Source organism: Artibeus jamaicensis, unplaced genomic scaffold (assembly GCF_021234435.1).
Source record: "Artibeus jamaicensis isolate MK-2021 breed Jamaican fruit bat unplaced genomic scaffold, CSHL_Jam_final scaffold_3222, whole genome shotgun sequence".
NCBI classification, from domain to species: domain Eukaryota; kingdom Metazoa; phylum Chordata; class Mammalia; order Chiroptera; family Phyllostomidae; genus Artibeus; species Artibeus jamaicensis.
Genome location: NW_026522038.1, coordinates 1,927,857 through 1,955,287, shown reverse-complemented (window position 1 = coordinate 1,955,287; position 27,431 = coordinate 1,927,857). Strand labels below are relative to the sequence as shown.

General features: G+C 35.7%; 2 protein-coding genes across 4 annotated transcripts in view; one reads left to right on the top strand and one right to left on the bottom strand.

The window, feature by feature from the left end:
* Positions 1–3,854, bottom strand: part of AIMP1 (aminoacyl tRNA synthetase complex interacting multifunctional protein 1) — a 33,296-nt gene extending 29,442 nt beyond the window's left edge. The window contains exon 1 of the mRNA XM_037154445.2: positions 3,775–3,854. Coding sequence (XP_037010340.2) covers positions 3,775–3,776 — 2 coding nt within the window. The 5' untranslated portion in view covers positions 3,777–3,854. The remainder of the gene's footprint in view (positions 1–3,774) is intronic.
* A 256-nt stretch (positions 3,855–4,110) lies between these two features.
* The window catches only part of TBCK (TBC1 domain containing kinase), a 186,122-nt gene continuing 162,801 nt past the window's right edge, over positions 4,111–27,431 (top strand). Inside the window, exons 1-3 of one of the 3 annotated variants that reach the window (XM_037154438.2) lie at positions 4,111–4,371; positions 10,857–11,077; positions 18,617–18,689. In XM_037154438.2, coding sequence (XP_037010333.2) covers positions 10,885–11,077; positions 18,617–18,689 — 266 coding nt within the window. In that variant the 5' untranslated portion in view covers positions 4,111–4,371; positions 10,857–10,884. Of the gene's footprint in view, positions 4,376–6,982; positions 7,048–10,856; positions 11,078–18,616; positions 18,690–27,431 lie in introns of those variants that run through there. The other 2 variants (XM_037154439.2, XM_053657031.1) reach the window with 2 other exon arrangements.

Genomic DNA, 27,431 nt, shown 5'->3' with positions numbered 1-27,431 from the left:
AACTATAAACTATACCACTATTTTGGAAATGTAAACATGAAAAAGATGGGCATATTAGAATTGATAAAGACAGTAATCTGAATCACTTTTTTCTCTTATCATCCGTATTCTTACATTTCAAACTTCTTTCCTCCATTTGCTTTTCAATCTAACTGCCAAGTCACCCCACTCTGAGAACATCTTTATTACAATGCTACAAAATACGGTACTTTTCAGAACTAGGTTAAAACTCCTGTTAGGATTTATCAGTCAAAAGTCAGAATTTTAAAAGGTAAATAATAAAATTAAGTTCTGTGAAAACAATGCAACCTAGAGACACTCAAAATATATAGCAGCAGCCACCACCAGTAATCCAGGGACCTTTTAGCAACCTCTACCAAAATATAGAAAGATAAAAATTATGTTTTTCTTATGAAAGTTCATATTTATTTATTTACTTATCTTGTAGTCAGGGAATGAGTTGAAATTCTGGTTCTGCCACCAATCAGCTGTGTGACTTTAAAACTTTGTAAAATTTTTTATTAAGGTGTAACTGACATGTAACACTACCTACAGTAGTTTCAGACACATGACATGATCTGATATTTGTATGCAGTATATTGCAAAACGATCACAACAGTCCTGTTAACATCCTTCAACTACATAGCTGCTAAATTTTTTTCTTTTATAGACAATCTTCAAATTCCACTTTCGTACCTATTTTCAAATATGTAATACAGAATTATTAACTATAGTCACTATGCTGTACATCCACATGACAATCTTTGTAACTGGAAATTTGTATTTATTCTTGATTGTTTTCCCTTTATGACTGTCCCCTTTATGAGGGCACTTGGGGTCTGAAATGATTTAAAGGATGGCTAGCAGAGGTGAGGTATGAGGGACAGCTGTAAGAGGGCAATCCGTGTATTTCAAAAACTAGCTATTAACATCAAAAACCTTCCTGTCCAGTGAAATTGGCACATTTTAAAAGGGGTATGTCTAGGGAAGGTTCGTTTCCCACAGCCCCCTTACCACACAACAGGGTCATCTTTAACCTGGCTCAGATTTTCTTCAAAAGGATTTAACCATCCCTTCCCCCCCCCCCACAGCTGCACTCACCACTATCTTTCTTATGTTGACATAAACGTCCAAATCTGAAAGAACGTCTGTGAGTTTATTTGCGCTAAACTGACTATATTGCCAGGAAGCAATATCTCAACAAAATGAAAAAGAATGTTTTGGAGAATGGCAGTTTTATAGCATATTCTATACATTAGAATCAAAGTAAGATGCCTAAGGAAGTGGTGTACGTAAAATCCATTAGATTAAGGGGGTGGGAGAAAGCAAAGTAGGGAAGTCTCTGGGATTGGATAAAAAAATAAAACAGAGTTTCTATGGTATCATACTCCACTGGAGGTTGCAGTCTGCGGGGGTCTGGGAAAAAAGATTTCTTTGACTGACAAAGGTACGTTATCTTAGATGCAAAAAGACAATAGACAGGCTCACTTAAGGTAAAAACTGACCTTTGTCAAGAAAGCTACAGACCTAGGATGTGACTACCCACCATGACCACCATTTAGTTAGGACTTTTTATGTTCAGACCATCCCAGCGGTTACTTCTAGTCTGAGTTTGTAGGGCCTGCCATGCAGCCCTCCCTGAGGTTGTTAGCGTCAGCATGTGGCTGCCTTTTCACCTCCACTTACATAAGAACACAACTAACAATAGCCACTACTTTAATGAGGCAGGTATAGTACATAGTCATTTAACCTTTATAACTCGATATTTCCATTTTACAGAGAAACTCAGAGAAATTATATAATTTGTCTAAATCCATTCAAATAATAAATGGCAAAGCCATGATTTTAACTTGTATTTGTCACTCCAAACTTACACTACAATTCATTTTTAAGTTTTTCCAAAACCTAATTAAAGAAAAGTAAGTCACCATTCATTAATACTCTTACATACCAAAATTAAAAACACTAAGACTATGATTGGCCATTTCTCAGCAGTCCTAGTCAAGCCACCATCATCTCTCCTGTGGATTACTGTAGAAGCCTCCTAACAATCTTTCTTCCACCCTGTCCCCTGCAGTCTATCTTGACTGCAGCCGGCCAGATCCTTTCTTTCCTTTCAATTGTTTTTGTTGTTTATGGTACTCCGGTTGTCCTGAATTTTCCTGCTGCTCCCCTCCCCTTAGCCCACTCCCTGCTCCCAGTCAATCCACACACTTTTGTTCAAGTCCATGGATCATGATGCATATGTGTTGTCTAATCCCTTCACCTTCTTTCAACCAGTCCCCATCACTTCCCTCCCCTCTTACAGCTGTTAGTCTGTTCCATGTTTCTGTGCCTCTGATTCTATTTTGCTTAAACTATTTTGTTCATCAGATTCCACTTATGCATGAAATCACACGGTGTTTGTCTTTAATTGCCTGGCTTATTTCACTTAGCAGTTCCATCCATGCTGTCACAAAAGGTAACAATTCCTTTATATCACTGCAGCATAGTGGTCCATTGTATAAGTGTACCACTCAGATTTGTTGTAAGTTTTTTACCCACTCAAAACTACTGATGAGCACTTACGCTGTTTCCAACTCTTGGCTATTGTAAATAAAGCTACTATGAACACAGGGGTGCATATATTCTTTTGAATTGATATTTTGGGATTCTTTGGATACATTAACAGAAGATAAAGCACTAAGTCAAAAAGCTGTTCCATTTTAAATTTTGTGAGAAAATTCCATACTGTTTTCCACAGTGGCTGCACCAGTCTGCATTCCCACCAACAGTGCACTAGGGTTCCCTTTTCTTCACAACCTGGCCAGCACTGGTTGTTTGTTGATCTACTGAGAGCCATTTGCAGGTGTAGGATGGTATCTCATTGTGGTTTTGATTTGCAGCTCTCTGATGACTAATGATGTGGAGCATCTTTTCATGTGTATGGGCCACCTGTATGTTCTCCTTGGAGAAGTGTCTATTCAGGTCTTTTGCCCATTTTTAATTGGATAAGGAAGTCAGGTTCTAGCACTCCACTGCTGCAAATTCTCCAATGGCTTAGATGCCCTTGGGATCCTTTATGATCTGCTCCTGGTTTCTGATTTTTTTCTCGAGTTTAACCACTTCACACAACTCTGACCCACAACAGTCTTCCTGTTTGGGGGTTTCTGCCTCACAGCTCTGGCTGCTGGTTGCTCTGCCTGACTGCACTTCAGTAAGATTTCTGCATGGTTAATTCTCTCACTTGTCAGCTCTCTACTGCAAAATCATCTTTTCAGTGCTTCCCTGCTCACACTAAAATTTCAATTTATCGCTGCTTTATTTTGCTTTTCAGCACTCATAATAACCTAAAATACAGTGCTTTTCTTAACTTTATTTAGTATACGTTCGCCTCAATAAAATGTTAACTACATGGAGGCAGGGCTTTTAGTCTGGTTTGTTCATTGTTCTTTACCCGGAGAACGCTGCGGGTGCTTAATAAATGAATGGATTGCCGTCTGCCCCCACGCTAACACCATGCCCGCTGACAGTCTTTTAACACACTAAAGTAAGCACGTTTGTGAATATACAGTAGCATCGTTTCCCTCCGCCCCGCATCCCATTTCTCAAGCCTGGCCCCTTCGAAAGGTCCGAGTTCTTCCCTACTTCCCCACGCCTAGATCAGTGCTTGTGTGAGCGGCCTTCCCAACTAGTACCTACAGGCCAGGTCTCATGGCCTGGGGCCAAGCCAGAGAAGGGGACTCCTACGATCACAACCCGCCTTCCGTAGGACCCTCCACAAGCATCACTCACATGAAATCAGCGTCCCAGGACACCACCAGGGTAGCCTCAGCAGGGAGCAGGCAGGAATCGTCCGACGCACCCCAAGGCAGTGAGAAAGGACCCAAGGAGGTGTCCCAACTAATCGCCTGAACGTTTCACAGACTCTGTGCTGTCCCCTTCCTCTGTGCATCCACACCACGCTTCCAGTATTTCCTTGCTGTAACGCCAACCACCTGTATCTCTTCCTTGATAGCGACATTTTGTCGCTGGGTTGAGCAAGGGGCAAGACTCCGGACGTCGGGGTCCTTCATCAATGTTGTGGCGCGAAGGCTGTGAGGTCAGAGGAAGAGCAGAGGGTGGGGCGAGAGCTGGGACCTGTCACTGTAGCGGGACTGGCTGGGAGCCTCGCTGGGTTCTTAGCTGGGGATCTCTGCTGATGTTGCTCGCGGGCAAAGGGCGCTCTGAGCTCCGGGTGCTCCAGGAGCCTCCTTTTGTAGCAGACCCTGAAATGCAGGGCCTGGTGCACTAAGCAGTAGCGGCGACACCAGCTACAGCGACAGCCCTGGGGCCCTGTGTAGAAGCTCCAGCCCCTTGTCTTTGTGTCCACCCGCGTCCCTAGACTCAGAGGCAGGTATTTGGGTTTCCCACTCGTATTTGTCGTAGTGGGTGGGGCTGGTGGGAAGTAGAGGAAAGGCAGGTGCAGCCAGTCGCCTTCCCTATCCTCAGTGAGTAGTCAAGCCGACCTGCGGGGTCGCGAGTCGCTCCGCGCTGCTCCCGTCCCCAAGCTGCAGCTCGCCTTCCGCCTACACACGTTAGCCTCAGTCCTCTGAAAGTAACCCCGATGTCCCTGTTTCAAAGCAAGGTTTAAAGAGGGTAGAGAATGTAGAAATGGCTGTCCCTTACTCATCACCGATATGAACACTTGCTTTGGTTTGTTTCTGGAATGCAAACGTTTAGTTAAATACTGAGATGTACTTTCCTTGTGGAGTGGAAAAAAGTGAACAAGTGGGGATTTCTTTAGAACTGTCACTTGTTGCTTTTTCAAGGCCCCAGTGTCCCTGTTTTTGTTTGGGACAGAAAGAATTTATTGAGGGGAAGTATATAAAATAAATGAGTTTTGCAAACTTTTATTCATGATAAAGTCATCTTTTTGCCCATTTTTGGCCTTTATGTCCCAGTTCGAGTCATTTCAACTCCAAGTTCTTTTGAGGACACAGATTGTGTCTTTCACTATAATTAGCCTTACAACTGGAAAAACACGTGACTTAGAATCTTCAAGATATTTGCTGAATGAATGAAATTTCAAACCTAATTCTTTACATTGTTGTTACTCTTCAACTAATCTTTCATCTCATCTGTTTTTATTCACAACCTTTCTTCCACTCACCAAGGGAGAAAATCTGTGTGTGTATTTCATGGTGGGCCTTTTTGTGCACCCATCTAGGAGGTAGTTAAACAAGAACAATGATGAAATGTTTTATGCTAACTAATGTACCTTTTTAAATCATGTACATTTTATTTGATTATTTAACTTTTAGTTGTCTAAGTTACAGAATCTAATTTTAATCAATTATTGTAGAAGGATTGCATAAGAAAATGCAACCATTTAGTGCCTTCCTTCCCTCTCTCAGTTCTGTTTTTTAGAAATAACCACTTTTAACCTTGTTTATTGAATAATTATTTAAACTATAATTCTTTTCTAAATAGCCTTAATATAGTCCACATCATCCACAACCTCTCATTTCCAATTGTTTGAGTAGTTATCAATTTTTAGTTTTCATATGGGTTAGTTGTATTTCTAAATAAAAGTACGCTCAATTTTTTTCACAGCAATTTTCAAAAATATTTTGGCTCCTTATTTGGTAAAATGAGGAAAGCAGTGACTCTACCTTTTTCTTTACCACTTTAGAAAAGAAATCCATTCCCTTAGCTGGGCTTTTCCTTATAGTTTCTCTAGTGAGAAACTATATGATATTTATATTTCTTAACTGCATGTGTTTGCTTTGTTTACATGCTACAAAATCTCATCACTTTCACAAAGGACTTTCTGATTTCTCTGCAGGAAGAGATACATATGCTTTCTTGGTCAAGTCCTCCCATTTTGTGCTTTCTTCACCACATCTCCTTCTTTGTTTGAGAAGGCTCCATTTCCTTTCTTTGCTAGAACATTTCCCCTTACATCCCAATCACTTTCTGTTTGATTTTAATAGATTGTGTTCTAGTGCTTTAGTACAGTTTCTTTCCTGGATTATATTCATTGAACTCTGGGGTAAATTGTAGTGTTTCCTAACTAAACAGCTATTATTTCATTTTCCCTTCTGTTTTGGTATAATTCATCCTAAAGAAACTTATTTATAAAAGGTATGTGGATGGTAATTATATTTGTTAATTTTTGCATAGCTGTAAATTATGTTGTTGTTATAATTGATAGTTTTGCTAGGTATAGACACTAAATCTTTCCTGATTTTACCATCTTCTAACTTTCATTGTTCCTTCTGAGAAGATGAGAATGCCAGTCTGATATTAATTTCTTGATGCCAGAACTCTTTGTTTGCTCTCAGAAATGATTAAAGCTTTTAGTGATGCTTGATGCTTTGAAAATTTATCCAGTGTTGATGTGAGTTTATTCTCCTTGAAATGAGCTCATTTAAAAGGGGTAGAATAAATGTCTCAATGTGAGTTGTTTTTCATTTATCCTCCTTGAAATTATAAGACTTTTTAATTTGTAGGTATGTTTCCCTTCATCTGTGGGGAATTTTCACCTGTTCTGCTTTTTTATATTTATTCTCCTCCCCGCCTCTTTCTTTGAAACTCATTAAGGTGATTGTTGGCTTGATTCTCTGTGTGTATTGTCTTATGTTTTTATCTATTTGCCCTTTTGCCCCATGTTCTAAGCAATCATCTCAAATTTATTTTCCAACATTTTTGTCTAATTTGATCATCACATCAAGCACTCATTTTTAATTATTCCTTTCTCATATTCTCTTAATAGTTTTTATTTTTTATTTTTATTTTGATTTAATATACATTAAAGTCTACCAATCTTAATTAACCAGTTTGATTCATTTTATACACATAAATATCCATATGACAAGCAGCACCCCAATCAAAATGTAGAACATTTGCTGTACTCTAAAAAGTTCCTACGTTTCCCTGACCATTTCCTTCCTCCTGGCTCAAGGCACTGTGTTTTCACATTTATCACTACAGTTTAGAACTGAAGTTTTGGAACTACATTTAAATGGAGCCATAGGATATGAACTCTTCTATGTCTACTTCTTTCATTAACATGATGTTTTTGAGGTACATCCACATTTTGGCATGTTCGTTCCTTTTTTGTTGTTGAATGTAATTCCATTGCATGAATAGGGCATGATTTGTTTACCACTCAATTGTGTGATGTGTGCACTGCTTCCAGTTTTTGGCTGTTAGGAGTAAAACCACAAGAAACGTTCTAATACAAGTATTTTTATGGGCAAAATTTTTATTTTTCTTCTTAGTAGGAGTGAGATTTCTGAGTCATAAACTTGGAGTATTTTTAACTTTAGAAAGTTTTCCAAACAATTTTCCAAAGTTATTTTGGAAAAATAACTTTGTCATTTTACGCTCTCACCAGCAGGAAAATATAAGCTCCAGTTCCATGTTTTCCTTGACAGTTGTATTTCCAGTCACTGAAAATGTAGCTCTCTGGAAGGTGTGCAATGGTGTGCTGTGGTTTTAATTTGCACTTCCCTGATTAATGCTGTTGAGAACATTTTCCTGTGCTTATTGACTATGCGTATGCTCACTCTCCTTTGTGAAAGTGTATGTTTCAGACTTTTACCCAGTCTCTTATTGACTTGTCTTTATTATTCAATTGTATGCATTATTTCTATATTTTTGATACAAGTTTATTATACATATGTATATACATATGAATATATTTGGTACAACTGTCATATATAATATTTTTCTTATATTTGGGTCTGATTTTTATTTTATCAAGAGTGCCTTTTTTATTTTTAATTTTGATGAAGTCCATTTTATCAAGTTCATCTTTTATGATTAGTCCTTTTTTTAACATGTCTAAGAATTCTTTATCTAGCCTAAGTTTGCAAAGATATTGTTATATTTTCTTGTATAAGACTTACAGTTTTAACTTTTACATTTAGGCCTATAATCTGTCTCAAATGTAGGGGTTGAGGTTGATTTTTTTTCTATATATATATCTTGTCGTTCCAGCACTATTTCTTAAAAAGATTGTCCTTTTTCTATTGAATATTTGGCCTTTGTTAAGCAGCAGTTCGTTGTATTTAATTTTTCATTTTAAAACTTAAACATAATTTTTAAAAATGTACAAGTATGTGGTATATAGATCACATACAGCTGTAGATGGACATATATAATATAGAAACTGTGGAGCATAATAACAATGTGAATATCCACTAACCCATCAATTAAGAACTAGCCTATTACTCCAGAGTTTGGGAGCTTTTTATGGGTCCTTTCCTAGTCTCACTCCTGCTTTTTATGCAGTGGTACTCCAATCTGCAAGTGTGCTTTAAAAAATTCCTTTACTTTTTAAATATATCCCTATTTTACAGGTAGGTGTTCCTGAGTTATTTATTATTTAGATTTTCTTGTTTTGAATTTTATGATTATATTGCCATAGATTTTGTGTGACTTTTTCCCCCTACTCTTTATTTCTAAGATTCATATATACCATTCCAAACTAGTTCTACAGTTTGCCTATTTTCCCTCCTGTATACTTTTCCATCATATGAATGTACCACAATTTATTTAACTATTCTCCTATCTTTTGATATTTAAGTTGTTTCCACCTTGGGGATAATAGAAACAATGCTATTTTGATCTTTCTTGTATGTGTCCACTTGTGTTTGTGTGTAGGTTTCTGGAGGAATGGAATGAATAGGAAACTGGTGTCAAATTGTTGTCTAGTGATTGTACCAATTTACATTGTTTCTCCCTGTCCTCCTAATATTATGCATTTTCATGTTTTTTAATGATTACTATCTGGTGGATATAAATGCTCATGTGGTTTTAATGAGCATCTTTAAATATTAATGAGGTTATTTATCTTTTCATATATATTGGCAATTCCTTTTTACTTTTTTGTGAAATATGTTTTTCTATATCTCCTGTTTTATATAATGGATATAATATCTTCTCAAATCTTTCTGACTATATGAGAGTTGGTTTTGGATTTTTCTCATAAGTTGTTTTGGTTGCCTTCAGGGAAGTTTTGTTTTCTTGGTTTATCTTATTTGTTGCCTCAACTATCTGATGATTCTCGGACAGCTCGTTATTTAACAGTTAGGGAAGGCCGTCTAGGAGGTCTGCACTTATGGACAGACTTGTTGACTAGCACATTCTGTTTTAGGAAGGCTGAGTAGACAGCCAGATCTTAACTGAGGTCCTACAGATTCCAGAATTGAGAGGAGTTTGCTTTTGTCACCAAGACCCATAGCAACTATTTATGGTAATTTTCACACAGCTATTTATTGTAATTTTCACATCACATTTGTTTAATTTCTTTAAGGAAGAACTTTTTTTTTTTGCTTGGAGATAAATAACTGCCTAGTTGGGAGGTGGTGGCAGAGCTGACTCTTCTGTTCTTCAGCCGTTCAAATCATCTCATTTTAAACCCTCTTCTGACTGTTGTTCACCATTCTTTCTGTTTTCTCTGAATCTGAAGCCTCTGACTCTCAAGAGGCTGGGCAAATTTCTCGCTTATACTATAGGTTGTAGCTTTCACCTTTCTGTTTCTCGTGACAGTACTCTCCCATATGCAAAATGCTTTACAATGGTTTATTGAAATCTTTCATCAGTTCATGGCTCTTTTCTGTTCTCTTTCTTGTTATGAGTTTATACATTTTAAAACGTTTAATTTTTTTTATGAGGTTTCTGGACAGACATGAAAAGTGGCCTATTACTTTAATTTAGAATTCTACATTATGCCCTGGCTGGTGTAGCTCAGTGGGTTGAGCACTGGCCTGCAGACCAAAGGGCCTCTGGTTCGATTCCCAGTCAGGACACATGCCTGGGTTGTGGGCCAGGTGCCCTTTGGGGGACATGCGAGAGGCAACCATACATTGATCTTTCTCTCCTTCTCTTTCTCTCTCCCTTACCCTCTCTGAATAAATAAATTAATTAACTAAAAAAAAGAATTCTAGATTATTATTGTGAATGCTGAGAAGGAAAGATTGTACACAGGGCTTGGCCAATGGAATGTCTTTTTAGTAATATACTTGGGCAAGAGAGGTTTCTTTGTTCAGGACCTTTTTTATTGTGGTTGTGTTAATGTGAGTCAGACTGATTTGGAGTGAGTTTCTTAATCTCCAAGCTGCTCTATTGCACAACTCAGGGACACCATTTGCTCTGGAGTCCACACTCATAGGACCCCCCGCCCCCCCCCCCCCCCCCCCAGCCTCTGCCCCACCCCCCCAGGATCTACACATGGAACATCAGTCTCTAACTGTGAGATAGTAACACTTGTCAAGGTTCTTGAGGTGATTAAAACAAATCATATGTAAAACACCTAGCACAAAAACAAAAGTTGACGAGTCATTTAAATAACATTATAGTGCCTCTGTTATCTAGTTGAATTTTTACTACTATTAATAGAGTCCCTGGTTACTGAAAGTATCTTGTTGGTATCTCTCTTTCCTCGATTTCTCTCATCTGTAAAAAAAGGAAAAGTTTTTAATAATCTGTGGTTTATTCAAGCTTTAGGTAAAGAGAAAAGCCTTATTGAAATGAATATGCAATAATGAACTTCCTCCAAACACTTAAAACTGTCAAGCACCATTAAAGAGGAAATGCTGTATCTTTTCCTTTATATGCCATTGAAATTCTTTGATTTTGATTTAGAGCTGCAATGTAAATTTATGATTGGGTAGTTTCTTTTCTTTTTGATGTAATCTTAGAATTTTTAAACTTTATATACTTTGCTTTGAAGTGTTCAGACTGGCATTTCTTTATATGTTTATATAACCAAGTTATATAGTGGCATTTCCTCCGAGTTATATATTTGTTGTTAATCATGTTTAAGGTGCAACAAACACTGGCTTAATGTCTGGTTGATCTGCCAAAGAAATTCTGCACTTTTTCAGATTATCTTGGAAGACCTAAGACCCCAGGATGTTTCCCTTGAAGGATGCCGAAATGGGTGCCTTTACTTTCTTCGCCTCTGCTCTACCACATGATGTGTGTGGAAGCAACGGGCTTCCTCTCACTCCAAATTCCATCAAAATTTTAGGGCGCTTTCAAATCCTTAAGACCATCACCCATCCCAGGCTATGCCAGTATGTGGATATTTCTAGAGGAAAGCATGGTGAGTTGTTACCGTTTTCTCTATTTTATGTTTTCTGCTCTGTTACCTTGGTTAGGTTGTAAATATTCAGTGAATATGTGAAATCAGTATGTGTGTTTGTTCATGCATGCCCTGCAATCAAAACTCCAGTCGTTTGAGTTTTTCTGACTGCATTTGAATTATTTATGTTTCTCAGGTCTGAGAATAAGGATTTTTAATTTTCTCTTTCAAGGAAACCACCTATCCTTAAGCATATTTCTTCACTTCTATTAGAAAGAAATGAAAGTTATAATGTAAGAAACTTTAGAGTTGTCTATTGGACTGTATTTTATTATTGAAAGTAGTGATTTGAACTAAGACGCTTCAAATGAAAAAGGAGTCACTAATTTTTTTTGGAGCTGCAGTAGTCTTTTCATATAGGATTCCAGTTAGAGAATTGGAGTAGAAAAGTTCAACCCTACTGGTTAAAAAGTCAGTGTTTTACCAAGAAGATGTTTACTGCCATTTTAGTAGTATATTCCTAATCAGGTTCTTCCATATCCCATATCTTAGTCCATTCAGACTGCTGTAACAAAACACCAGAAACTGAGTAGCTTATAAATAACAAGCTTTTATTTCTCACAGTTCTGGGGGCTGGGAAGTCCGAGATCAAGGCACCAGCAGATCCTGTGTCTAATGAGGCCCGCTTCTTCATTGAGAACCCTCCTCTCACTGTAACCTGACATGGTGGGAGGAGCAAAAACTCTCTCAGGCCTCGTTAATAAAAGCACTAATCCAATTCATACAGGCTCTGCACTCATGACCTAACGTCCTCCCAAAGGCTCCATCCCCAGACACCATCCATTGGTGGCTTTGGTGGGGGACACAGATGTTCAGTCTATAGAACACTTGAAGATGCTTATGGTGGCAATATTTTAATTATTTTAAAATTATTTTGGGAAGCCTAATTGCATGCTGAGGTGCCATTTTTAAAATTATTTTAAATGCATCTCAGTCAAATGTATTTAATTTTTCTAACATAAAATAATTTGTGAAGTTAATCTTGTATATTTGCTGATATTAAACTTTTTTCCTATAAAATGGCATTTCCATGTGTTTCAACAAAGGCAAACTACATTTTCTTTATTGTTTTGCTGAAAATTAGGTTAAAGGAGAGTTTCAAGTAGTCTGGGCTGTGTCTTAAAAATATTTGTTCAGAAAGTTTTATAGGCTTTGTGTAGAAAATGTTTTTTGTAACAAATATTATTAATGCCTATTATTTATTGAGTGCTTATTATGTATTAGGAAGTATTCTAAGTGCTTTACATTATTTTAATAGTTTAATCCTCATAACATAACCATGATATAGTAACTATTATTATTCTCGTTTTACAGATAAGAAAATTGAGGCACAGAACAATTTAGTGACTAATTCAGGAACTTTGGCAAATTTTTTGTTTAAAAAAGAAAAATTTTGCTAAAGTTTTCATTTAGTACATGGCTGTGATGAGTTTAACTAAATGTTTTAAAATGATAGAAATCATTTGGGGCTTTTTACATCATTGAAAATTGACATTGTCAATCCCTGAATGCCTCTAACCCCTCTCCCCGCCCCATACAAGTACAGACTCTGAAGAATTTTCAACTGTCAGGTTGACCCAGTTTCAGAACCACTCCAGACAAAGGTTGGCAATATAGGATATACACATTATCATCTGTCGCTGGTGACCATAATTAATCTCGCTTGCTATATTACATCTGCAAATTTGATGTGTGCCTGCCTTCACATGTCTTCCCAAACTCTTGCCACTTTGCTTAGTTCTTAGGACTTCATTTTGATCTCCTCCAGTACCCTTTATTTCTTTTCACTGTGTGTAGAAGTTTGTTCAGATCTTTACTTCATATAACTGGGGTTGTACCCTCTGTCCGGTTTCCCTTACACTTCTTTTCCTTGGGTTAACTCAAGACTTCTAGATATTCCTTGACCTTTTATTTTATCCCTGTACTTACATGAGCTCCTCCTGTAAATACTGAGCAGGAAAAATCTTACTACATAATCCCTCTAGGGAACACTTCTTTTTAGTTACCAGTGTCAGGTAGAAAATGATTCCCAGGACAGTATTAGACTGTTGGTACTGGAGCCAGCTCAGTAGTCTGGGTAGGTCCTTTAAGGCGTGTCCACCCTATTGCTAGGTACTCTGCTTCCACTGGTCGCTCTGCTGTTAGAACTCAGCAACCGTCTCTTCTAGGGTAACATAAGTCATGGCTATGTACAAAATTCATAGTTTAAGTTTCACTGGCTGGAATGAAAATATCAGTGATTGTCAAAGATCAGGGAATTTGATTATCTTGTTTATATTGGCAGTGTTCATTGTCTTGAGAAGTTGTGTGTTTAAGGAGTAAACAGCTGAATTAGGAAATGTGTTTATGTAAGGGTCTATTTGTTGTAAAGCATCCCAGTCATTTTAGGTGCATCTAATTTGAAAAATTTGAAAAGTTTCTAGTCAACAGTCTTCTCACCACATTTTTTAGTGATGTAACAACATATGATTTGGGTTTAAATTCCACTCAGTTGTCTTTTCAAACAATTCTGATTTTGGTTTTTTTTTTCTCTGCTTATTCTGTTCTTGCTATGCATATATCTTTCATCTTGTCACTGTTATTCCCCCACCCCCACCTTCCCCTTCGTGTTTAGAGTTACATGTGACACATGGTCTGTTTTAGTAAATTATGTTTTCACATGCTCTGGGTTAGCTCAGAGATCAGCCTTTCGCTGTTTCCTACAGATCGTTCCAAACTGATTCAAGGTGATGTTAGTTTCTTGCTAACTCAGTGGGATGAAATATTTAATCTCAAGAATATGGACACTTTATTAGAATTTGAGATCTTGGTTTATAAAACTAAAGTTGAGGAAAATAACATTAAAATAAAAAGGCAAATATAGCACAAAAATACTTGAGTTAAAAAATTAATCTTTTTTCTACTGAGGTTGAAATCTCAGCTGTGTTTAGAAATGGAGTGAAGGTCGTAACTTGTAATCCATCTGATTTTATTTGGTATTCATTACCTAGAAATTTTTCAGCCATCACTAGTGAAATCAAGAGCAAAATTATTTTAACTAGTAGATTTGAAATTCAAGTAGAGAATAACGGAATTGTTAAGGACCTCTAAGATAATTTGTTCTGGATCTTTCATTGCATATAATTTCAACCTAAGTGTCTCTACCAGTTCAGAGTTCCTTCAGAGAACCAGAACCAGTAGGATATGTGTACTTAGACATTAATTGCTAGGAATTGGTTTATGTGATTCCAGAGGCTGGGTAGGTGAGTCTGAAATCCCTAGATGTCCCACCCAGAATACAGTGAACATTTGGGCAAGAGCTGAGCTGTGGTCCATGGATAAACTCTCTTCTTCAGAGAAGCTTGTATCCTGCTCTCAATGCCTTTGCAGGTGGTTGAGTTAGGATCACCCAGATTATCTTGGATACTCTTCCTTAGTTAAAGTAAACTTCTTATAGATTTTAATCACTTCTAAAATACCTTTACAGTAACACCTGAATTTGAATAACTGGAGGCTATGGCTTAGCCATCTTGACTTATAAGACTGATCATCACAGTGACCTAGTAACAATGTTGTTTCTTAGGTATAGAATATTTTGTCAGGTTTACTGTATAATTATTTATTTAAATATTATATTTAAAAGGTGATGAGCTGGCTTCAGTTTTTACTGTGAATCGTAAACGAATGATGCAGTAACTGTATTCTAGTAACCTTTCAGATTACCATCACGCATTCACAAATTACCTGTCCTTTTGTTTTTAAAAAATGTAATCTTTTTTTAGTCCTCTCCTTATTCAATGCCTTTATTACCTTTCTTCTTAATATTGTACTCTCTTCAATTTCTTATTGATTTAAAACATAAAATTCAGGCCGTATGTACAATATAGTGATTCTTGGCGTGTTCATCAGGTATTTGTTAGAAGACAGATTATTTCACAGTTCTTATATGTTCTACTCTTTAAAGTTCATCTTAGTCCCACATTTGTTTTTTATAAATAAAGCCACTACATTGCTGACTTATATTTGGCACACTATAATTCCTAAATATTTTTGGCACATTTTATTCTATGAGACTATATTGTTTTTATAACAAACAGAAGTTATTTTCAAGCAGTGATCCAGAGTTTCAGGATGAAAAGTCTCTAATGATTTCTTTAAAAAAATAGATTTGTATTGGAAACATTGTTTTGGTATACACTTCATTACCTCTGGGAGAAACTTTGATACTCTATGAAGCATCATGGCTTGCTGCATAAAATAATGATTCAAAATTCCATAGGATCATAAAGCTTTGGCATGCTCTGATTTATTATATTTTGTAGGTGTTTCCAGAAGAAGCCTGCCAAATTTTAGGCTAATGCCAAACACTTTGGAAACATAGTTATGAAAACTTATAAATATAAAATTATTAATGGAGTATATACATTTTAATAAATTCTAATGTTTTATATTAAAGTCAGTGCTATTGAAGTATTATTATGCCTAGTTTACAACATAAGCATATACCTTTTCTACACAGGATAGATTTCAGTTTAGATAATGGCTGTCGTCATATGAGACTCTTAGTCATTTCTGATGGCCACATCATGCCTTTGCTCAAATTAAGTCATTTAACAAGGATTTTTATGTTAGATGCTTATATTTTTGAGGTGCCATTCTAAACACTGGTGATTCATTTTGAACAAAACCAACATTGTTCCTGGAATCATTATCTAGTGGAAAACAAAGACATATAATAAAACTAAATACAGATCTTTTGAGTTGAAATAAGTGCTACAAAAGGAAATGCATCATAGATTAGATTATCTTATAGGAGAATCAAATTGATGGGGGGGTCAGAAAAGTGTTCCTTTAGGAAGTCACATTTAACTGGGGAATGAATAATAATAATAGCTAACACTTGGATTGTGATTGCTATGTGCCAAGCACTATTCTAGGATCTTATTATAAATTACCATATATTTTGGACTATCAGATGCACTCCCCCCGCCCTGCCATTTGGGAGGAATAGTGGTTGTCAATGCTGTTGTTGAGTTCTGTTTACATTTACATTGGTGAAATATTATGTTATTTGTGTTATTAAATATTTTACCACATTTTGTGCTTCAGATTTTTTCCCCTGTTTTTCTCCTCTAAATCTTAGGTGTGTCTTATGGTCTGAAAAACATGGTAACTCATTTTAATCTCAGAATAACTCTGTGAGGTTGGTGCTATTGGTTTCCTCATTTTATAGAGGAGGAAACTGCAGCATAAAGAAGTAGCAAACTCCCCCAAGGTCACAGAGCTTATGAGTATTAAAACTAAGACTTGCACCCAGACAGAATAGTCTGTGCTTCTAACCATTTCGTGATAGGAGTTAACTGGGAGAGGGGAATGGGGAAGATCATTTTAAGCAGTGGAAATCCATGCAGTAGTTAACCTTAAGGCAGGAAGAGGGGAAAAAGGCCAGAGTGCATGGAAGTTGGTGAGCAAGGGATAAAATAACAAAAATAGAGCCAGAGAGGAGGTTACATATTCAGACTTACTATTTTATCACTTGGACTTTAATATTAAAATATTAGAAGGGAATAAGGATTGATGTGAGAAAATCAGTTAAGAAGCTGTTGTAGTAACCTAATAAGAGATGATGCTGGCTTGGATCCAGATTGTGGTAGGTAGAGCAAACTACAGATTCTGGAAACAGTTTGGGAGTAGAAATACCAGAACATTTTGTTTGGATTTGAGAACATGAGATTTCTCCTACATTTCTAGCTGGAGCAGCTGCCAGAATAGTGGTACCATTTACTAAAATAATACTAACAGGATCCAGCTTAAAGAGCAACCTATATGTTCATTTTGGGTTCTGAAGAGTTTGAGATAAATTATATTAAAGTGCAAAATTGTCTATACAAGTCTGGAGTTCAAAAGAGAGTTCTGGGTTTGAGATAAAATTTGAGAGTTTTTTCAGCCTTTGTAATAAATGAGGAGAAAACACAATGTGAAGAACCAGAATCTAAGATGGGGAACCTAGAAACATTTCAGTTTGGGTAGAAGAGATGCCAGTGTACAGAGTAGACTCTGTAGAGAGAGCCAGATAGCTGTACAGAAAACGTACAAAATGTGGTTAGGCGGAAAGCAAAGGAATGCAGGTTCCCATTTTGGTTTTCTAAAGTATTATTTTCTTTTTCCTTCTAGAGCTTCATAGCTGTACTAAATTGCTTGGAGTTCAACTTTCCATGCTCTTTTTTTATTGAATTGAAGAATTAGACCTTATTTCATTATTTTCTTTCCTGTCCTTTTTTTCCTCATTTAGTGTTCTTTCAAATTTAATTTTTTTAAGTTCCTGTTTAGATCACTTGGAGTCTTTCTTCTGAAAATGATAGCCTTTATTTATATCATTTTAAATTTTAGTGTTTCAGATCATTCTGTTTAATGCCACCACTCCAACAGCTTCAGGTTCCAAAATGTGACCTATACAACATCCCTTCCTCACACCTCACAGGACTGCCTGCATGTATACCATTGTCTTCCATCTCTCCTCTTCCCTGTAAGACCATACCTTGAACCAGTCATTACTGAGCTACCCTTTTTACTGGAGCTTCCACCTTGAAATTCTCCTTTCCCATCTTCTGCTCTCTCATTTGTCTGCCTTTGCTGTTCTTCATTCATCACACCTCTATGCAGTTTTCACTATTACCAGTCTCATTGCACCTTCACTTCTTTATCTTATCTGCTGTCTATCTTTTGCATTAACCTTCTTTCTTATCTAACCTAGAACCCACTTGGCATGGATATTCACAGTAATCCAGTTTCTTTTAAACCCTTGATCTCTTCTAAAATAAGCTTACCAAATCCCCAACCAGTTGGAAACCCAGTTGCACTTTTCTCTCCTCCGCTTGCATATTTGATGCTGTGTCAGACAATGTGTTAGTCACTAATGAATGAAAAAAATATGCACCGGACATCAGAACTGTGCTATTCCTAGTTCTGTTGGAAAATAAAAATTATATCATAATATCGATTGCACCCACCAACATTTTTATGATGTTACAAACAATCCCAAGTCAATTTTCTGTTCTTTCTCCATAATCATGATTCAGAACTTTCTATTATTCATGAGTTTCTGAACTCAATTTCACAGGTGTTGTATTGGACCCAGGCTGTGAAGATAATCTGTCCTTACTTAGCTCCCAATTTTCCCTTTCCTTCAAAGTTTCTTTATAGCTTCAGCCTGGCTTTTCCTTCTCTTAGCCCATGTCAGAGGGCTTTTTTCCGAAGGTGAGCCTTTCTACCTATTTTTTCCTGATGGAGAAACTCTAGAGAAAAACACGGGATGGAAATAAATTGTTATTTAATGTATTGTTTTATTGAATATTGATCATGCATTTCTATACATCTGGTAATAATGTAGTTAATATAGAGTTTGAAAATCTCCTTTACGATAGCATTGATACTATATTTTAATATCTTTAGTAGGTATATTATTTTATTATTAAACATTCTATTAATAAAATATAAAATAGATTGTTTTGTTTTATTCAGAGAGACTGGTGGTGGTGGCCGAACACTGTGAACAGAGTCTAGAAGACTTACTTCGGGAAAGGAAACCTGTGAGGTACTGCGTAATATCAGGAAATTTAAATGAAACACAGAAGTTGGCAAATAAAAAAGGCATTTTACCTAGAAAATACAGGGTTTTAGTTTCCTCTGTTACTTGTTTAATGATAAAATCCAGGTGCAGATTTTTATTTTGGGTAATTTAATTTACAGACCTCATAGACATTTATTGTTTACATTATCCAATGTTCAGCTTTTGTGAGGTAGGCATTCTCCAAAGTACTTGACCAAAAAAATCCTATGGAGTATATATGTGACAATTTGAAATATTTTTATTACTAAGCAGTTCTCTAACTGAGATTAAGAGATTAGATAAGGTTTTCTAAAACATCCAGAAAGGACAGGTGGACAAAACCGAAGGGGGGTAGTATGGAGGGTGGGAGGTGGGGATGGCTGGGGTGGGGAGAGGGGGGAATGGAAGCAACTGTACTTGAACAACAATAACAAAATAATAAGAGGCCAAAAAAATAAATAGAAAAGACTAAAAATAACAAAAAAAGAAGTCTATTTCTGTAAATTATCTAGTTGATATTATATCAGTTTATTACTTTGATTTTAAAAATGAAATGTTTCTGAATTAGTAACAAAATTATAAGCATTTATATTTTTTACCCAATTGTTGGGACTCTTATAAAGATAGATGAAGTATCGTATATTGTTTTAAAAAACATACAATGCGAATCAGAGAAAGGAATTTGTTGAAGATTCTTTTATAATAACTATACTACATAGATCTTAGTAATAAACATACAAATTTAAAAATATCTTTAACAACAATAAAAAATTTTAAATAAAAAAAGAAAGACATTAAGCTTACTAGTAAATATGTTTTTATATTTATAATTTTGCATGTCCCAGATCTTAGATTTTATTTTTTAAGAACATAATATTCTTTGCTCACCAGTTTAAATTTACACTTTATAAGTCACTGATGTGGTGAAAGCTGACATTAAAATTGAAAACTAATTGTAGCCATATCTTTGTGGAAAAAAACACTTTAAATTCAGCCTGGGTTATATTCAAATAGAGATTTATAATTCAATATATATGATGAAGAAGCCTCTAACTACCTAGGCAGCCTTGGACAATTCTCTTAATTATTTTTCTTCTGTAAAACAAGTTTTACTTGATGTAGGGATCATTCTAAAGGAAGTTATTCTCAACTTTATATTTTACTTAATATACATTATATTTGCTAATATAATATTGACCAAATACCTTTACAAGTATACATTTTTATATTTTCATTCACTAAATGGTAGATTTCCTGAGAGAAAGATCTGAGACAAATCTAAGTGTAAAATTACTGTGCTATAATTTAAAAGGCTAAATTGTCATAGAAACATCTACTTTATGATACAGCAATCCTAGTCCTCATTAGAGGACATGCTCAAATTTTGTGCCATAGGTATCTCATTTACCTCACTTTTGTTCCTGCCCTGCCATGGTGTTTAACCAAGAGAAAGGAAAAATACCGTTTACCAAAATATTTGCACAAGAATAGTCCCAGAAACATTATTCATAGTAGCCCCAAACTGGGAAGAACTGAAATGTCTATCCGTGGGAGAATGAGTAAACAAATCAGGGAATGTGCACGACCAATACTGACACATGCAACACATGATGAACCTTAAAGCTACCCTGCTGAGCAAAGGAACCAGACATGAGAGATTATTTTCTTTTATTTATGTGACATTGTAGAAAGATTAAAACTCATCTAAGGTGGTGGGTATAATATAATGCTTGACTCTGGCTGCGGGAAAAAGAACTCATTCTAAATAACTTTGAGGGACCTGTACGCAGAAATGGAAATTTTTTACTTTCTGATCAAGGCATTATATGGTACATATTCTTTCAAAACTTGTCAAACTCACTGAAATTTTCACTTAAGGTATGTGCTTTTCACCTATGTAAACTATATGTTGTTTTTTTTTTTTAAAAGCCAGTTGTTTTTTTTACTTGAGTTGTGAATCCTTCATATGACAACAATATTGTGTCATTAATGAAGATGCTTGATCCCATGGCATACTTCTTTATATTTCTTTGTTTATAAGAAATAGTATGAATTAGTTATTGATTCTTAACAAATTACCACAACATTTAGTCGCTTGCAACAACAATAAACATTTATCATTTCGTATAATTTATCTGGGTCAGGAATTCAGAAATGGCTTAACAGAGTTATTCTAGCTTAGGACTTCATGAAGCTGCAGTCAGTGTACCAGCTGGAACTGTAGCCATCAAAGCTTGACTGGAGCAGATGATCTGTTTCCTGTTTTTAAAATGTTTTATTGATTATGCTATTACAGTTGTCCCATTTTCCTCCTTTTTCCCCTCCACCCTGCACACCCCCTCCCACCCATATTCCTCCCCTTTAGTTCATGTCCATAGGTCATATGTATATAAGTTCTTTGGCTTCTACATTTCCTATACTAGTCTTACCCTCCCCCTGTCTATTTGTCTGTTTTCTACATACCATCTGTGCTACTTATTCTCTCCACCCTTTCCCCCTCTCTCCCCCTCCCACTCTCCTGTTGCTAACCCTCCACGTGATCTCCACTTCTGTAGTTCTGTTCCTGTTTTAGTTATTTGCTTAGTTTGTTTTGTTTTGTTTTAGGGTCAGTTGTTAATAGCTGTGAGTTTGTTATTTTACTGTTCACATTCTTAAACTTTCTTTCAGGTAAGTCCCTTTAACATTTCATATCGTGAGGGCTTGCTGATGATGAACTACTTTAACTTGGCCTTATCTGGAAAGCACTTTATCTGCCCTTCTATTATAAACAATAGCTTTGCTGGATAGAGTAATCTAGGATGTGGTTCCTTGTTTTTCATGACTCAGAATACTTTTTTCCAGCCCCTTCTTGCCTGCAAGGTTTTTTTTTTTAAAGAAATCAGCTGATAGTCTAATGAGAAATCCTTTGTAGGTAACTGTCTTCTTTTCTCTTGCTGCTTTTGAGATTCTCTGCTTATCTTTAATATTGGCTAATGCAATTATGATGTTGCTTTGTGTGTTCCTCCTTGGGATGGTCTGTTTCTAACAGAGCTCACTCACTGGGTGCCAGCTGCTGACAGCGGACTTTAGTTCCTCCCTGCCTTCATGGCCTTTCCAAAGTCTCTTGGCTAATCTCATAGCAAGGTAGCTAAGAAATTCTTTCTTAAAATTATTCTGCATTCATTTAGGGTATTTGGGGCAGAAGAAAGGAAGTAGTTTAGTCTATGAAGAGAGGATAGAGCATTAAGGGAATATCCAGAAGTACTAGAGGTGGAGTAGGGTCTTCATAAACATAGCTATGCTCCTGTCAAAATTGTTCTGTATTGGAATTGATGTTACGCATTGTCTTGGTTTCCCACCCATTCTAAAGGACTCTATAAGCCACACTAGAGTAGTTTTCTGCTCATCAGGATGATAAACTGTAGAACGTTCCTTCTGATCTCCACATATTTACTAAAGAACTAAGGCAGAAAGGAGAAGCTGGTTACTCAGAAGACAAATTTACATATTCATCATTTTACCTCAACTCTATCATTTTATTTTGTATTTTTACTTTTTATTGTACTATCTAAAGATACAGTTGATTTTGCTTTGCCAATAAGAGTAAATCCATTTGTTTGTGAAATGTTTTCTTTTCCTGTGCTCATCATCCTTCATCCTTGTTTTAGAGATGATAAATCTCACAGCAGTGAACAGCAGTAGTTCCAATAACATAAAAGTATAAAGAAGCAGCCTGTCCTCAGTGTGTTTGTGTATGTCTTCATGAGGGTAAAGTGTTACAGGTAGAAACATACTCTTTGAGCAAGTAGATACACATGAACAGGATTAAATGTGAACTTCACATTGCCTTTTATGCCATTTATGTTTTCTAATAGTTTTTAAAAATAGAACATACAGCAACCTTTATGAATGTTTTTGCCATATATAAATACATATATGTAATATCTGCAAGTAATATACACATATATATATAAATTTTTGTAAATAAAGTACTGATTTTGACCATTCTGGTCATAGACTACAATTCAGTGTTTTTCTTGGTCATTTTGGAATGCAACATTCAGCACTTAGAGTCTTTGAGTAGAAATGTATCTGTTGGGGTCAGTTCCAAGTTGTTACCTGATCCGTCCATCTAAATTAGCTTTGAGGAAAACTGACTTTCCACATATTTGGATTGCATTAGTCTCCAATGATAGAGTAGGTTTCATGTGCAGAGTTGATGTGCTGCAATTTAAATTAATTCTATAACCTGTGTTTAAAACACAGGACAACCGTAATGGCATAATCAATAAAATATATTAAAAAAAACAAAAAACCAAAAACCCTGATGAGAAGTAAGCAGTAAATACATTTAGATGGGCTTGCTATTTGAGACCCCCTATTTTTACTGGGTCATTTGTCTCTAACTTTTGCAAAACCTTAAGCTGCTAGTTGTCTGGTCATTATTTACAATTGTTTGTCTAAACTTAATCATCATTCAAGGAACATACCTTACTGGATTTATATTTTGAAGAGATTTTAAATCTTTTGTAAAATTGGTTGGGTGGGGAGATTAGGAACCAAACCTAGAAACTTAGAGAAAAGTCTATGTAAATTTACTCACTAACTTTTTTCATAATGAATTTAATATCACTGAACTGAGCAATAATGTTCTAAAACATTATAGTAGTAATTTGCATTACAGATATATTAGAACTTAAGACTATTTTGAGGTTTCAGATGCTACTAGAAAATTAAGCATTCTGTTATAATTTTAATGGTTGTAAAATCCTTTTGAGAATTCATGTTATTCAAACAAAATAATTATTTTGTATGACCTGGAGGTATTATTGAGTCAGTCTTTTATAAAGCCAATATTATTTGTGTAGATAGTTTGATAACCTGGTGTGAAAGTGAAAACTCCTCATTATTTTTTAAAAAGTTTATTCAAGCTTTAATACGAAGAATTAATTTTGAGAAAATGTTCTCCTATTAATATTTTCCTTAAATGTCGCTTGTGCGAGAGTTCACTTTTGCCAGTATTTCTCTCCAGTTTTAGTTAAATGATCAAAATTATTAGTTGGAAACATAGAAGCTTGGAGTTAAATTAAATTCCTATAACCAGTAGGTTTCAAGAAAAAAAGTAAAGTGTTTAGAAGAGTTGTTCGAAGTCATCCCATATTCGATGTTTGTGAATCTGTTTAATTACTACCCTAAAGCCCGATTCAGGATACTGAAAAGTGGAGAAATTAAATCTTAACTTCTTTCCAAATGATTTTCCAGAGAATGTCGAAAAAAGAGATATATCTTCATCACCCCTATTAAAGCAAGCATGAGGAAATGGTTTGCCTTTTAAGTCTAGATGCTATTTGGAAAGTATTTGCCTTTTGTGTTAGTGTTATTCAGAGCATGTACTTTTGCTTAATCAATAAAAGTGCCAGCAAGTGTAATTCACAGACAGATATTGAGCAGATTTTGGCACATACAGGAAAGTCTCTGCATTGTCCTTAATATCCAAGTGAAGACAGGGTGAGTAGTGAAGGTGTGTTTTTTTTAATAAAATGTAGTTTGTCATATGTTTTTAGTGTTACGGTTTTGAAAATTTACCAGACAAAGCTCAGCATTGCAGGGGTTATATATGGAGACTTTGATGGAAAGCAGGCTATGTCTGCGGCTCTTCACTGGGTTGATGGAAAACATGATCCGACTTAACTCGGATGAGTGAGTTGTAAATGCCCGTATTAAAAAATTGCCTACTCACTGAGTTAGCTATTCCAAGCCATTTTGGATGCATTGTACAGTGTAGTCCAGAGTTGGATAAGCCCCATGTCTTAGTCATCATGAATATTTAGACAGTAATATTCTTATTTTAGGATATAACCTGATGGTGGAAGGTGTGATGCTTATTAATTTTCTCCCTTCAAGGGCTCTAGCTTCAAAGTGCTTTTGAAATTATTGCATTGTAGTCAAGTAACTTAGCAATTTATATAACGGATACATATTTTTTCTTCCTATTTTACTTGTTTTGTTTAAAGACAGAAAATAATACCAAAAGATGCTCTTCACTCAAGCTTGGAATTTTGCAGTTATCTTTTTTATTTTTTAAGAAATTTATTTGCCTTTAGAGGGAGGGAGAAAGAGAGGGTGAGAAACATCAATATGAGAGAGAAACACTCGTCAGTCCCCTCCTATATGCACCTGATGGGGGACCAAACCTGGAAACCAGGCACATGCCCTGACTGGGAATTGAAGTGACACCTTTCTCTTTGCCCAGCCAACTGAGCCACGCTGGTCAGGGCTTGCAGTTATCTTCTCTTTTCTCCCTCTCCCCTATTCTGTATCCCATTCATTGTCAAGTATCTTTAATTCAGCCCTGGTGATATTTCTTGCATTTCTGCTGCCTTCTACAATCTTTAGTTCAGGCCTTCATTAACAAACAGCCTGATTATTACATGGCAACTTTCTCGTAACTGGTCTTCCTGCCTTAATCTTCCTGTATTCCAGTCACTCCTACTTTCTGCTAGTATATTAATATTTTCAAATATTTTCAGTCCATTCCCTGCTTAAAAGCACTTGGTTGCTTTTATTGTGTGAGTGTGTGTGTGGGTAAGTGAAGAGAAGTCATTATAGTCATATGACTTCAATCTAACTCTATTTCCAAATAATGTCTAAATTGTACAAGTAGTTTTATTATTACCAATATACAGTTGAGAAGATTGAGTGCCAGAGAATTGAAGTACACCACAAAGACTGCATTTTTCCCCAACAGTGTATTTTCATTCCTTCATACACTGTATAGCCCTTCTTCAGGTAATTCACTTAGCTCTCTCTTTATCCCCCTATTGTACCATACCACTGAACCAAAGCAAAAATGCATTTCCCTTCTCCAAATTCCCTTATTATATTGTATCTCTTTAGTTGTAAGGTAACTTTCCCCTTTTAGCCTGTAATTGTTTGCCTGCAATTTTAGAATTAAGGAAGAAATTCAGGGAATTTACCTTCCCTAACTAACCGTACTTTTTTAACATGTATACTACAGTTTTTTATTGTTCTTTATACTGAAGAGGTTAGTGTAAGAGTTTGTGAGGACAGTTAATGTGTTATAAATTAACTATTGACTGAACTAAATATGTTTTTAGTTTAGTCATGCAGTTTGAATTGTTTCCCTGTTATCTTCCTTTTAAATCATGGGCCATAATTTTATTTCCCAGACAAATGAATTTTCCTGAAAGTATAATACAAATGTCATTTTGTTAATTTGTTAGTTTGTTTTCTTGGAACTTTTTTAATAGCACAATTAGAGTAAACAAATTGTTGATTTCCATTCTCATGGCTCTGAAGAAGAATGCATTTCTAAGCGCCTTCAGGTTATTGGCAGAACTCAGCTCCTTGGGGTTGTAAGACTGGGGTCCCTGTTTTCTTGATCACCATCCATCAGGGGCTGCTCTCAGCTCCCAGAGGCCATCTGCATTCTCTTATCTTCTCTGCCTCTAACCTCTAGATCTAGATTTCCGGGCCTCAGGTGGTAAGATCAGGCTCATCTGGACAAACCACCTTTCACCTTCTTTTTCTTTTTATTTATGTATATATTTTTAATGAGGGGAAGAAAGGGAGAAAGAGAGGGAAACATCAGTGTGTGGTTGCCTCTTACATACCTCCAACCTGGGACCTGGCCCACAACCCAGGCATATACCCTGACCTGGGATTGAATTGGGGACATTATGGTTTGCGGGATGTTGCCCAACCCACTGAGCCACAGCAGTCAGGGCAGTCCCCCTTTCCTAACGTCATCTGTGCCATATCATATAATGTGATTGTGGGAATAAAATTCATCATATTTGTGATCTTGAGGGTTATAAAGTGTACGTTAGAGAACAAAGATCTTGGGAGCCATCTAAGAATTCTGCCTACCACAGTTTAGTTAGTAAAAATTTGGCAACTGTTTGAATTGTATTCTGTGGTGCTGTTTATACTTATAAAGACAAAAGAGGGATGAAATGGTAATGAAATTAATCAGTACAATTTCCTGTCAAGAAATGTTTAAAAAGCAGAAACTGTTAAGTTGATAAATCATAGTGTCAACATGTAAAACAACTACAATTAAGGAAGCACTTGGAGTAAGGCAAGAGACTCAGTGTTGGTTTTTTTGTATTTGTCTTCATTTTTAGCTGTATATTTTTTGTTCTTTTTTTAGTGATTGTAGTAGGGATTACAGTATAGATCTTTAATTTACTATAGTATTTTATGAATTGGTATTATGCCAATTAACATATAATAGAGAAATCTTATAACAATATAGTTCTGTTTTCCCTTTAACATCTTTTGAGTATTGTTCATACATTTAAAAATTTGTATTTACTTAAAAATAAACTTTTACATGTATTATAAAACTAATCATACATTGTTATTGTTTTTGCTTTAACTGATTTCTTTAACTATCTTGAGAAAAGAGGGAAAAAGAATTTTAGGTTTAACCATGTATTTACTGTTTCCTGAATTCTTTATTACTTTGTTTTGATCCAGGCTTCCATCTGGTATTATTTTCCTTTCAGCCTGAAAAACTTCCTTTAAAATTTATTTTAGTTCAGATCCATGCTGACAAATTCTCACAGATTTTGGCCATCTGAAGATGTCTTTATGTCATCTTAACTCAATTTGTTTTCTTGGTTAGTATTTTATTATAAAAATTTGTCAAATGAAGCAAAGTTGAAAGAATTGTACAGTATAGCAATACTCTATAATTAACATTTTGCCAACTTTAGCTTTATC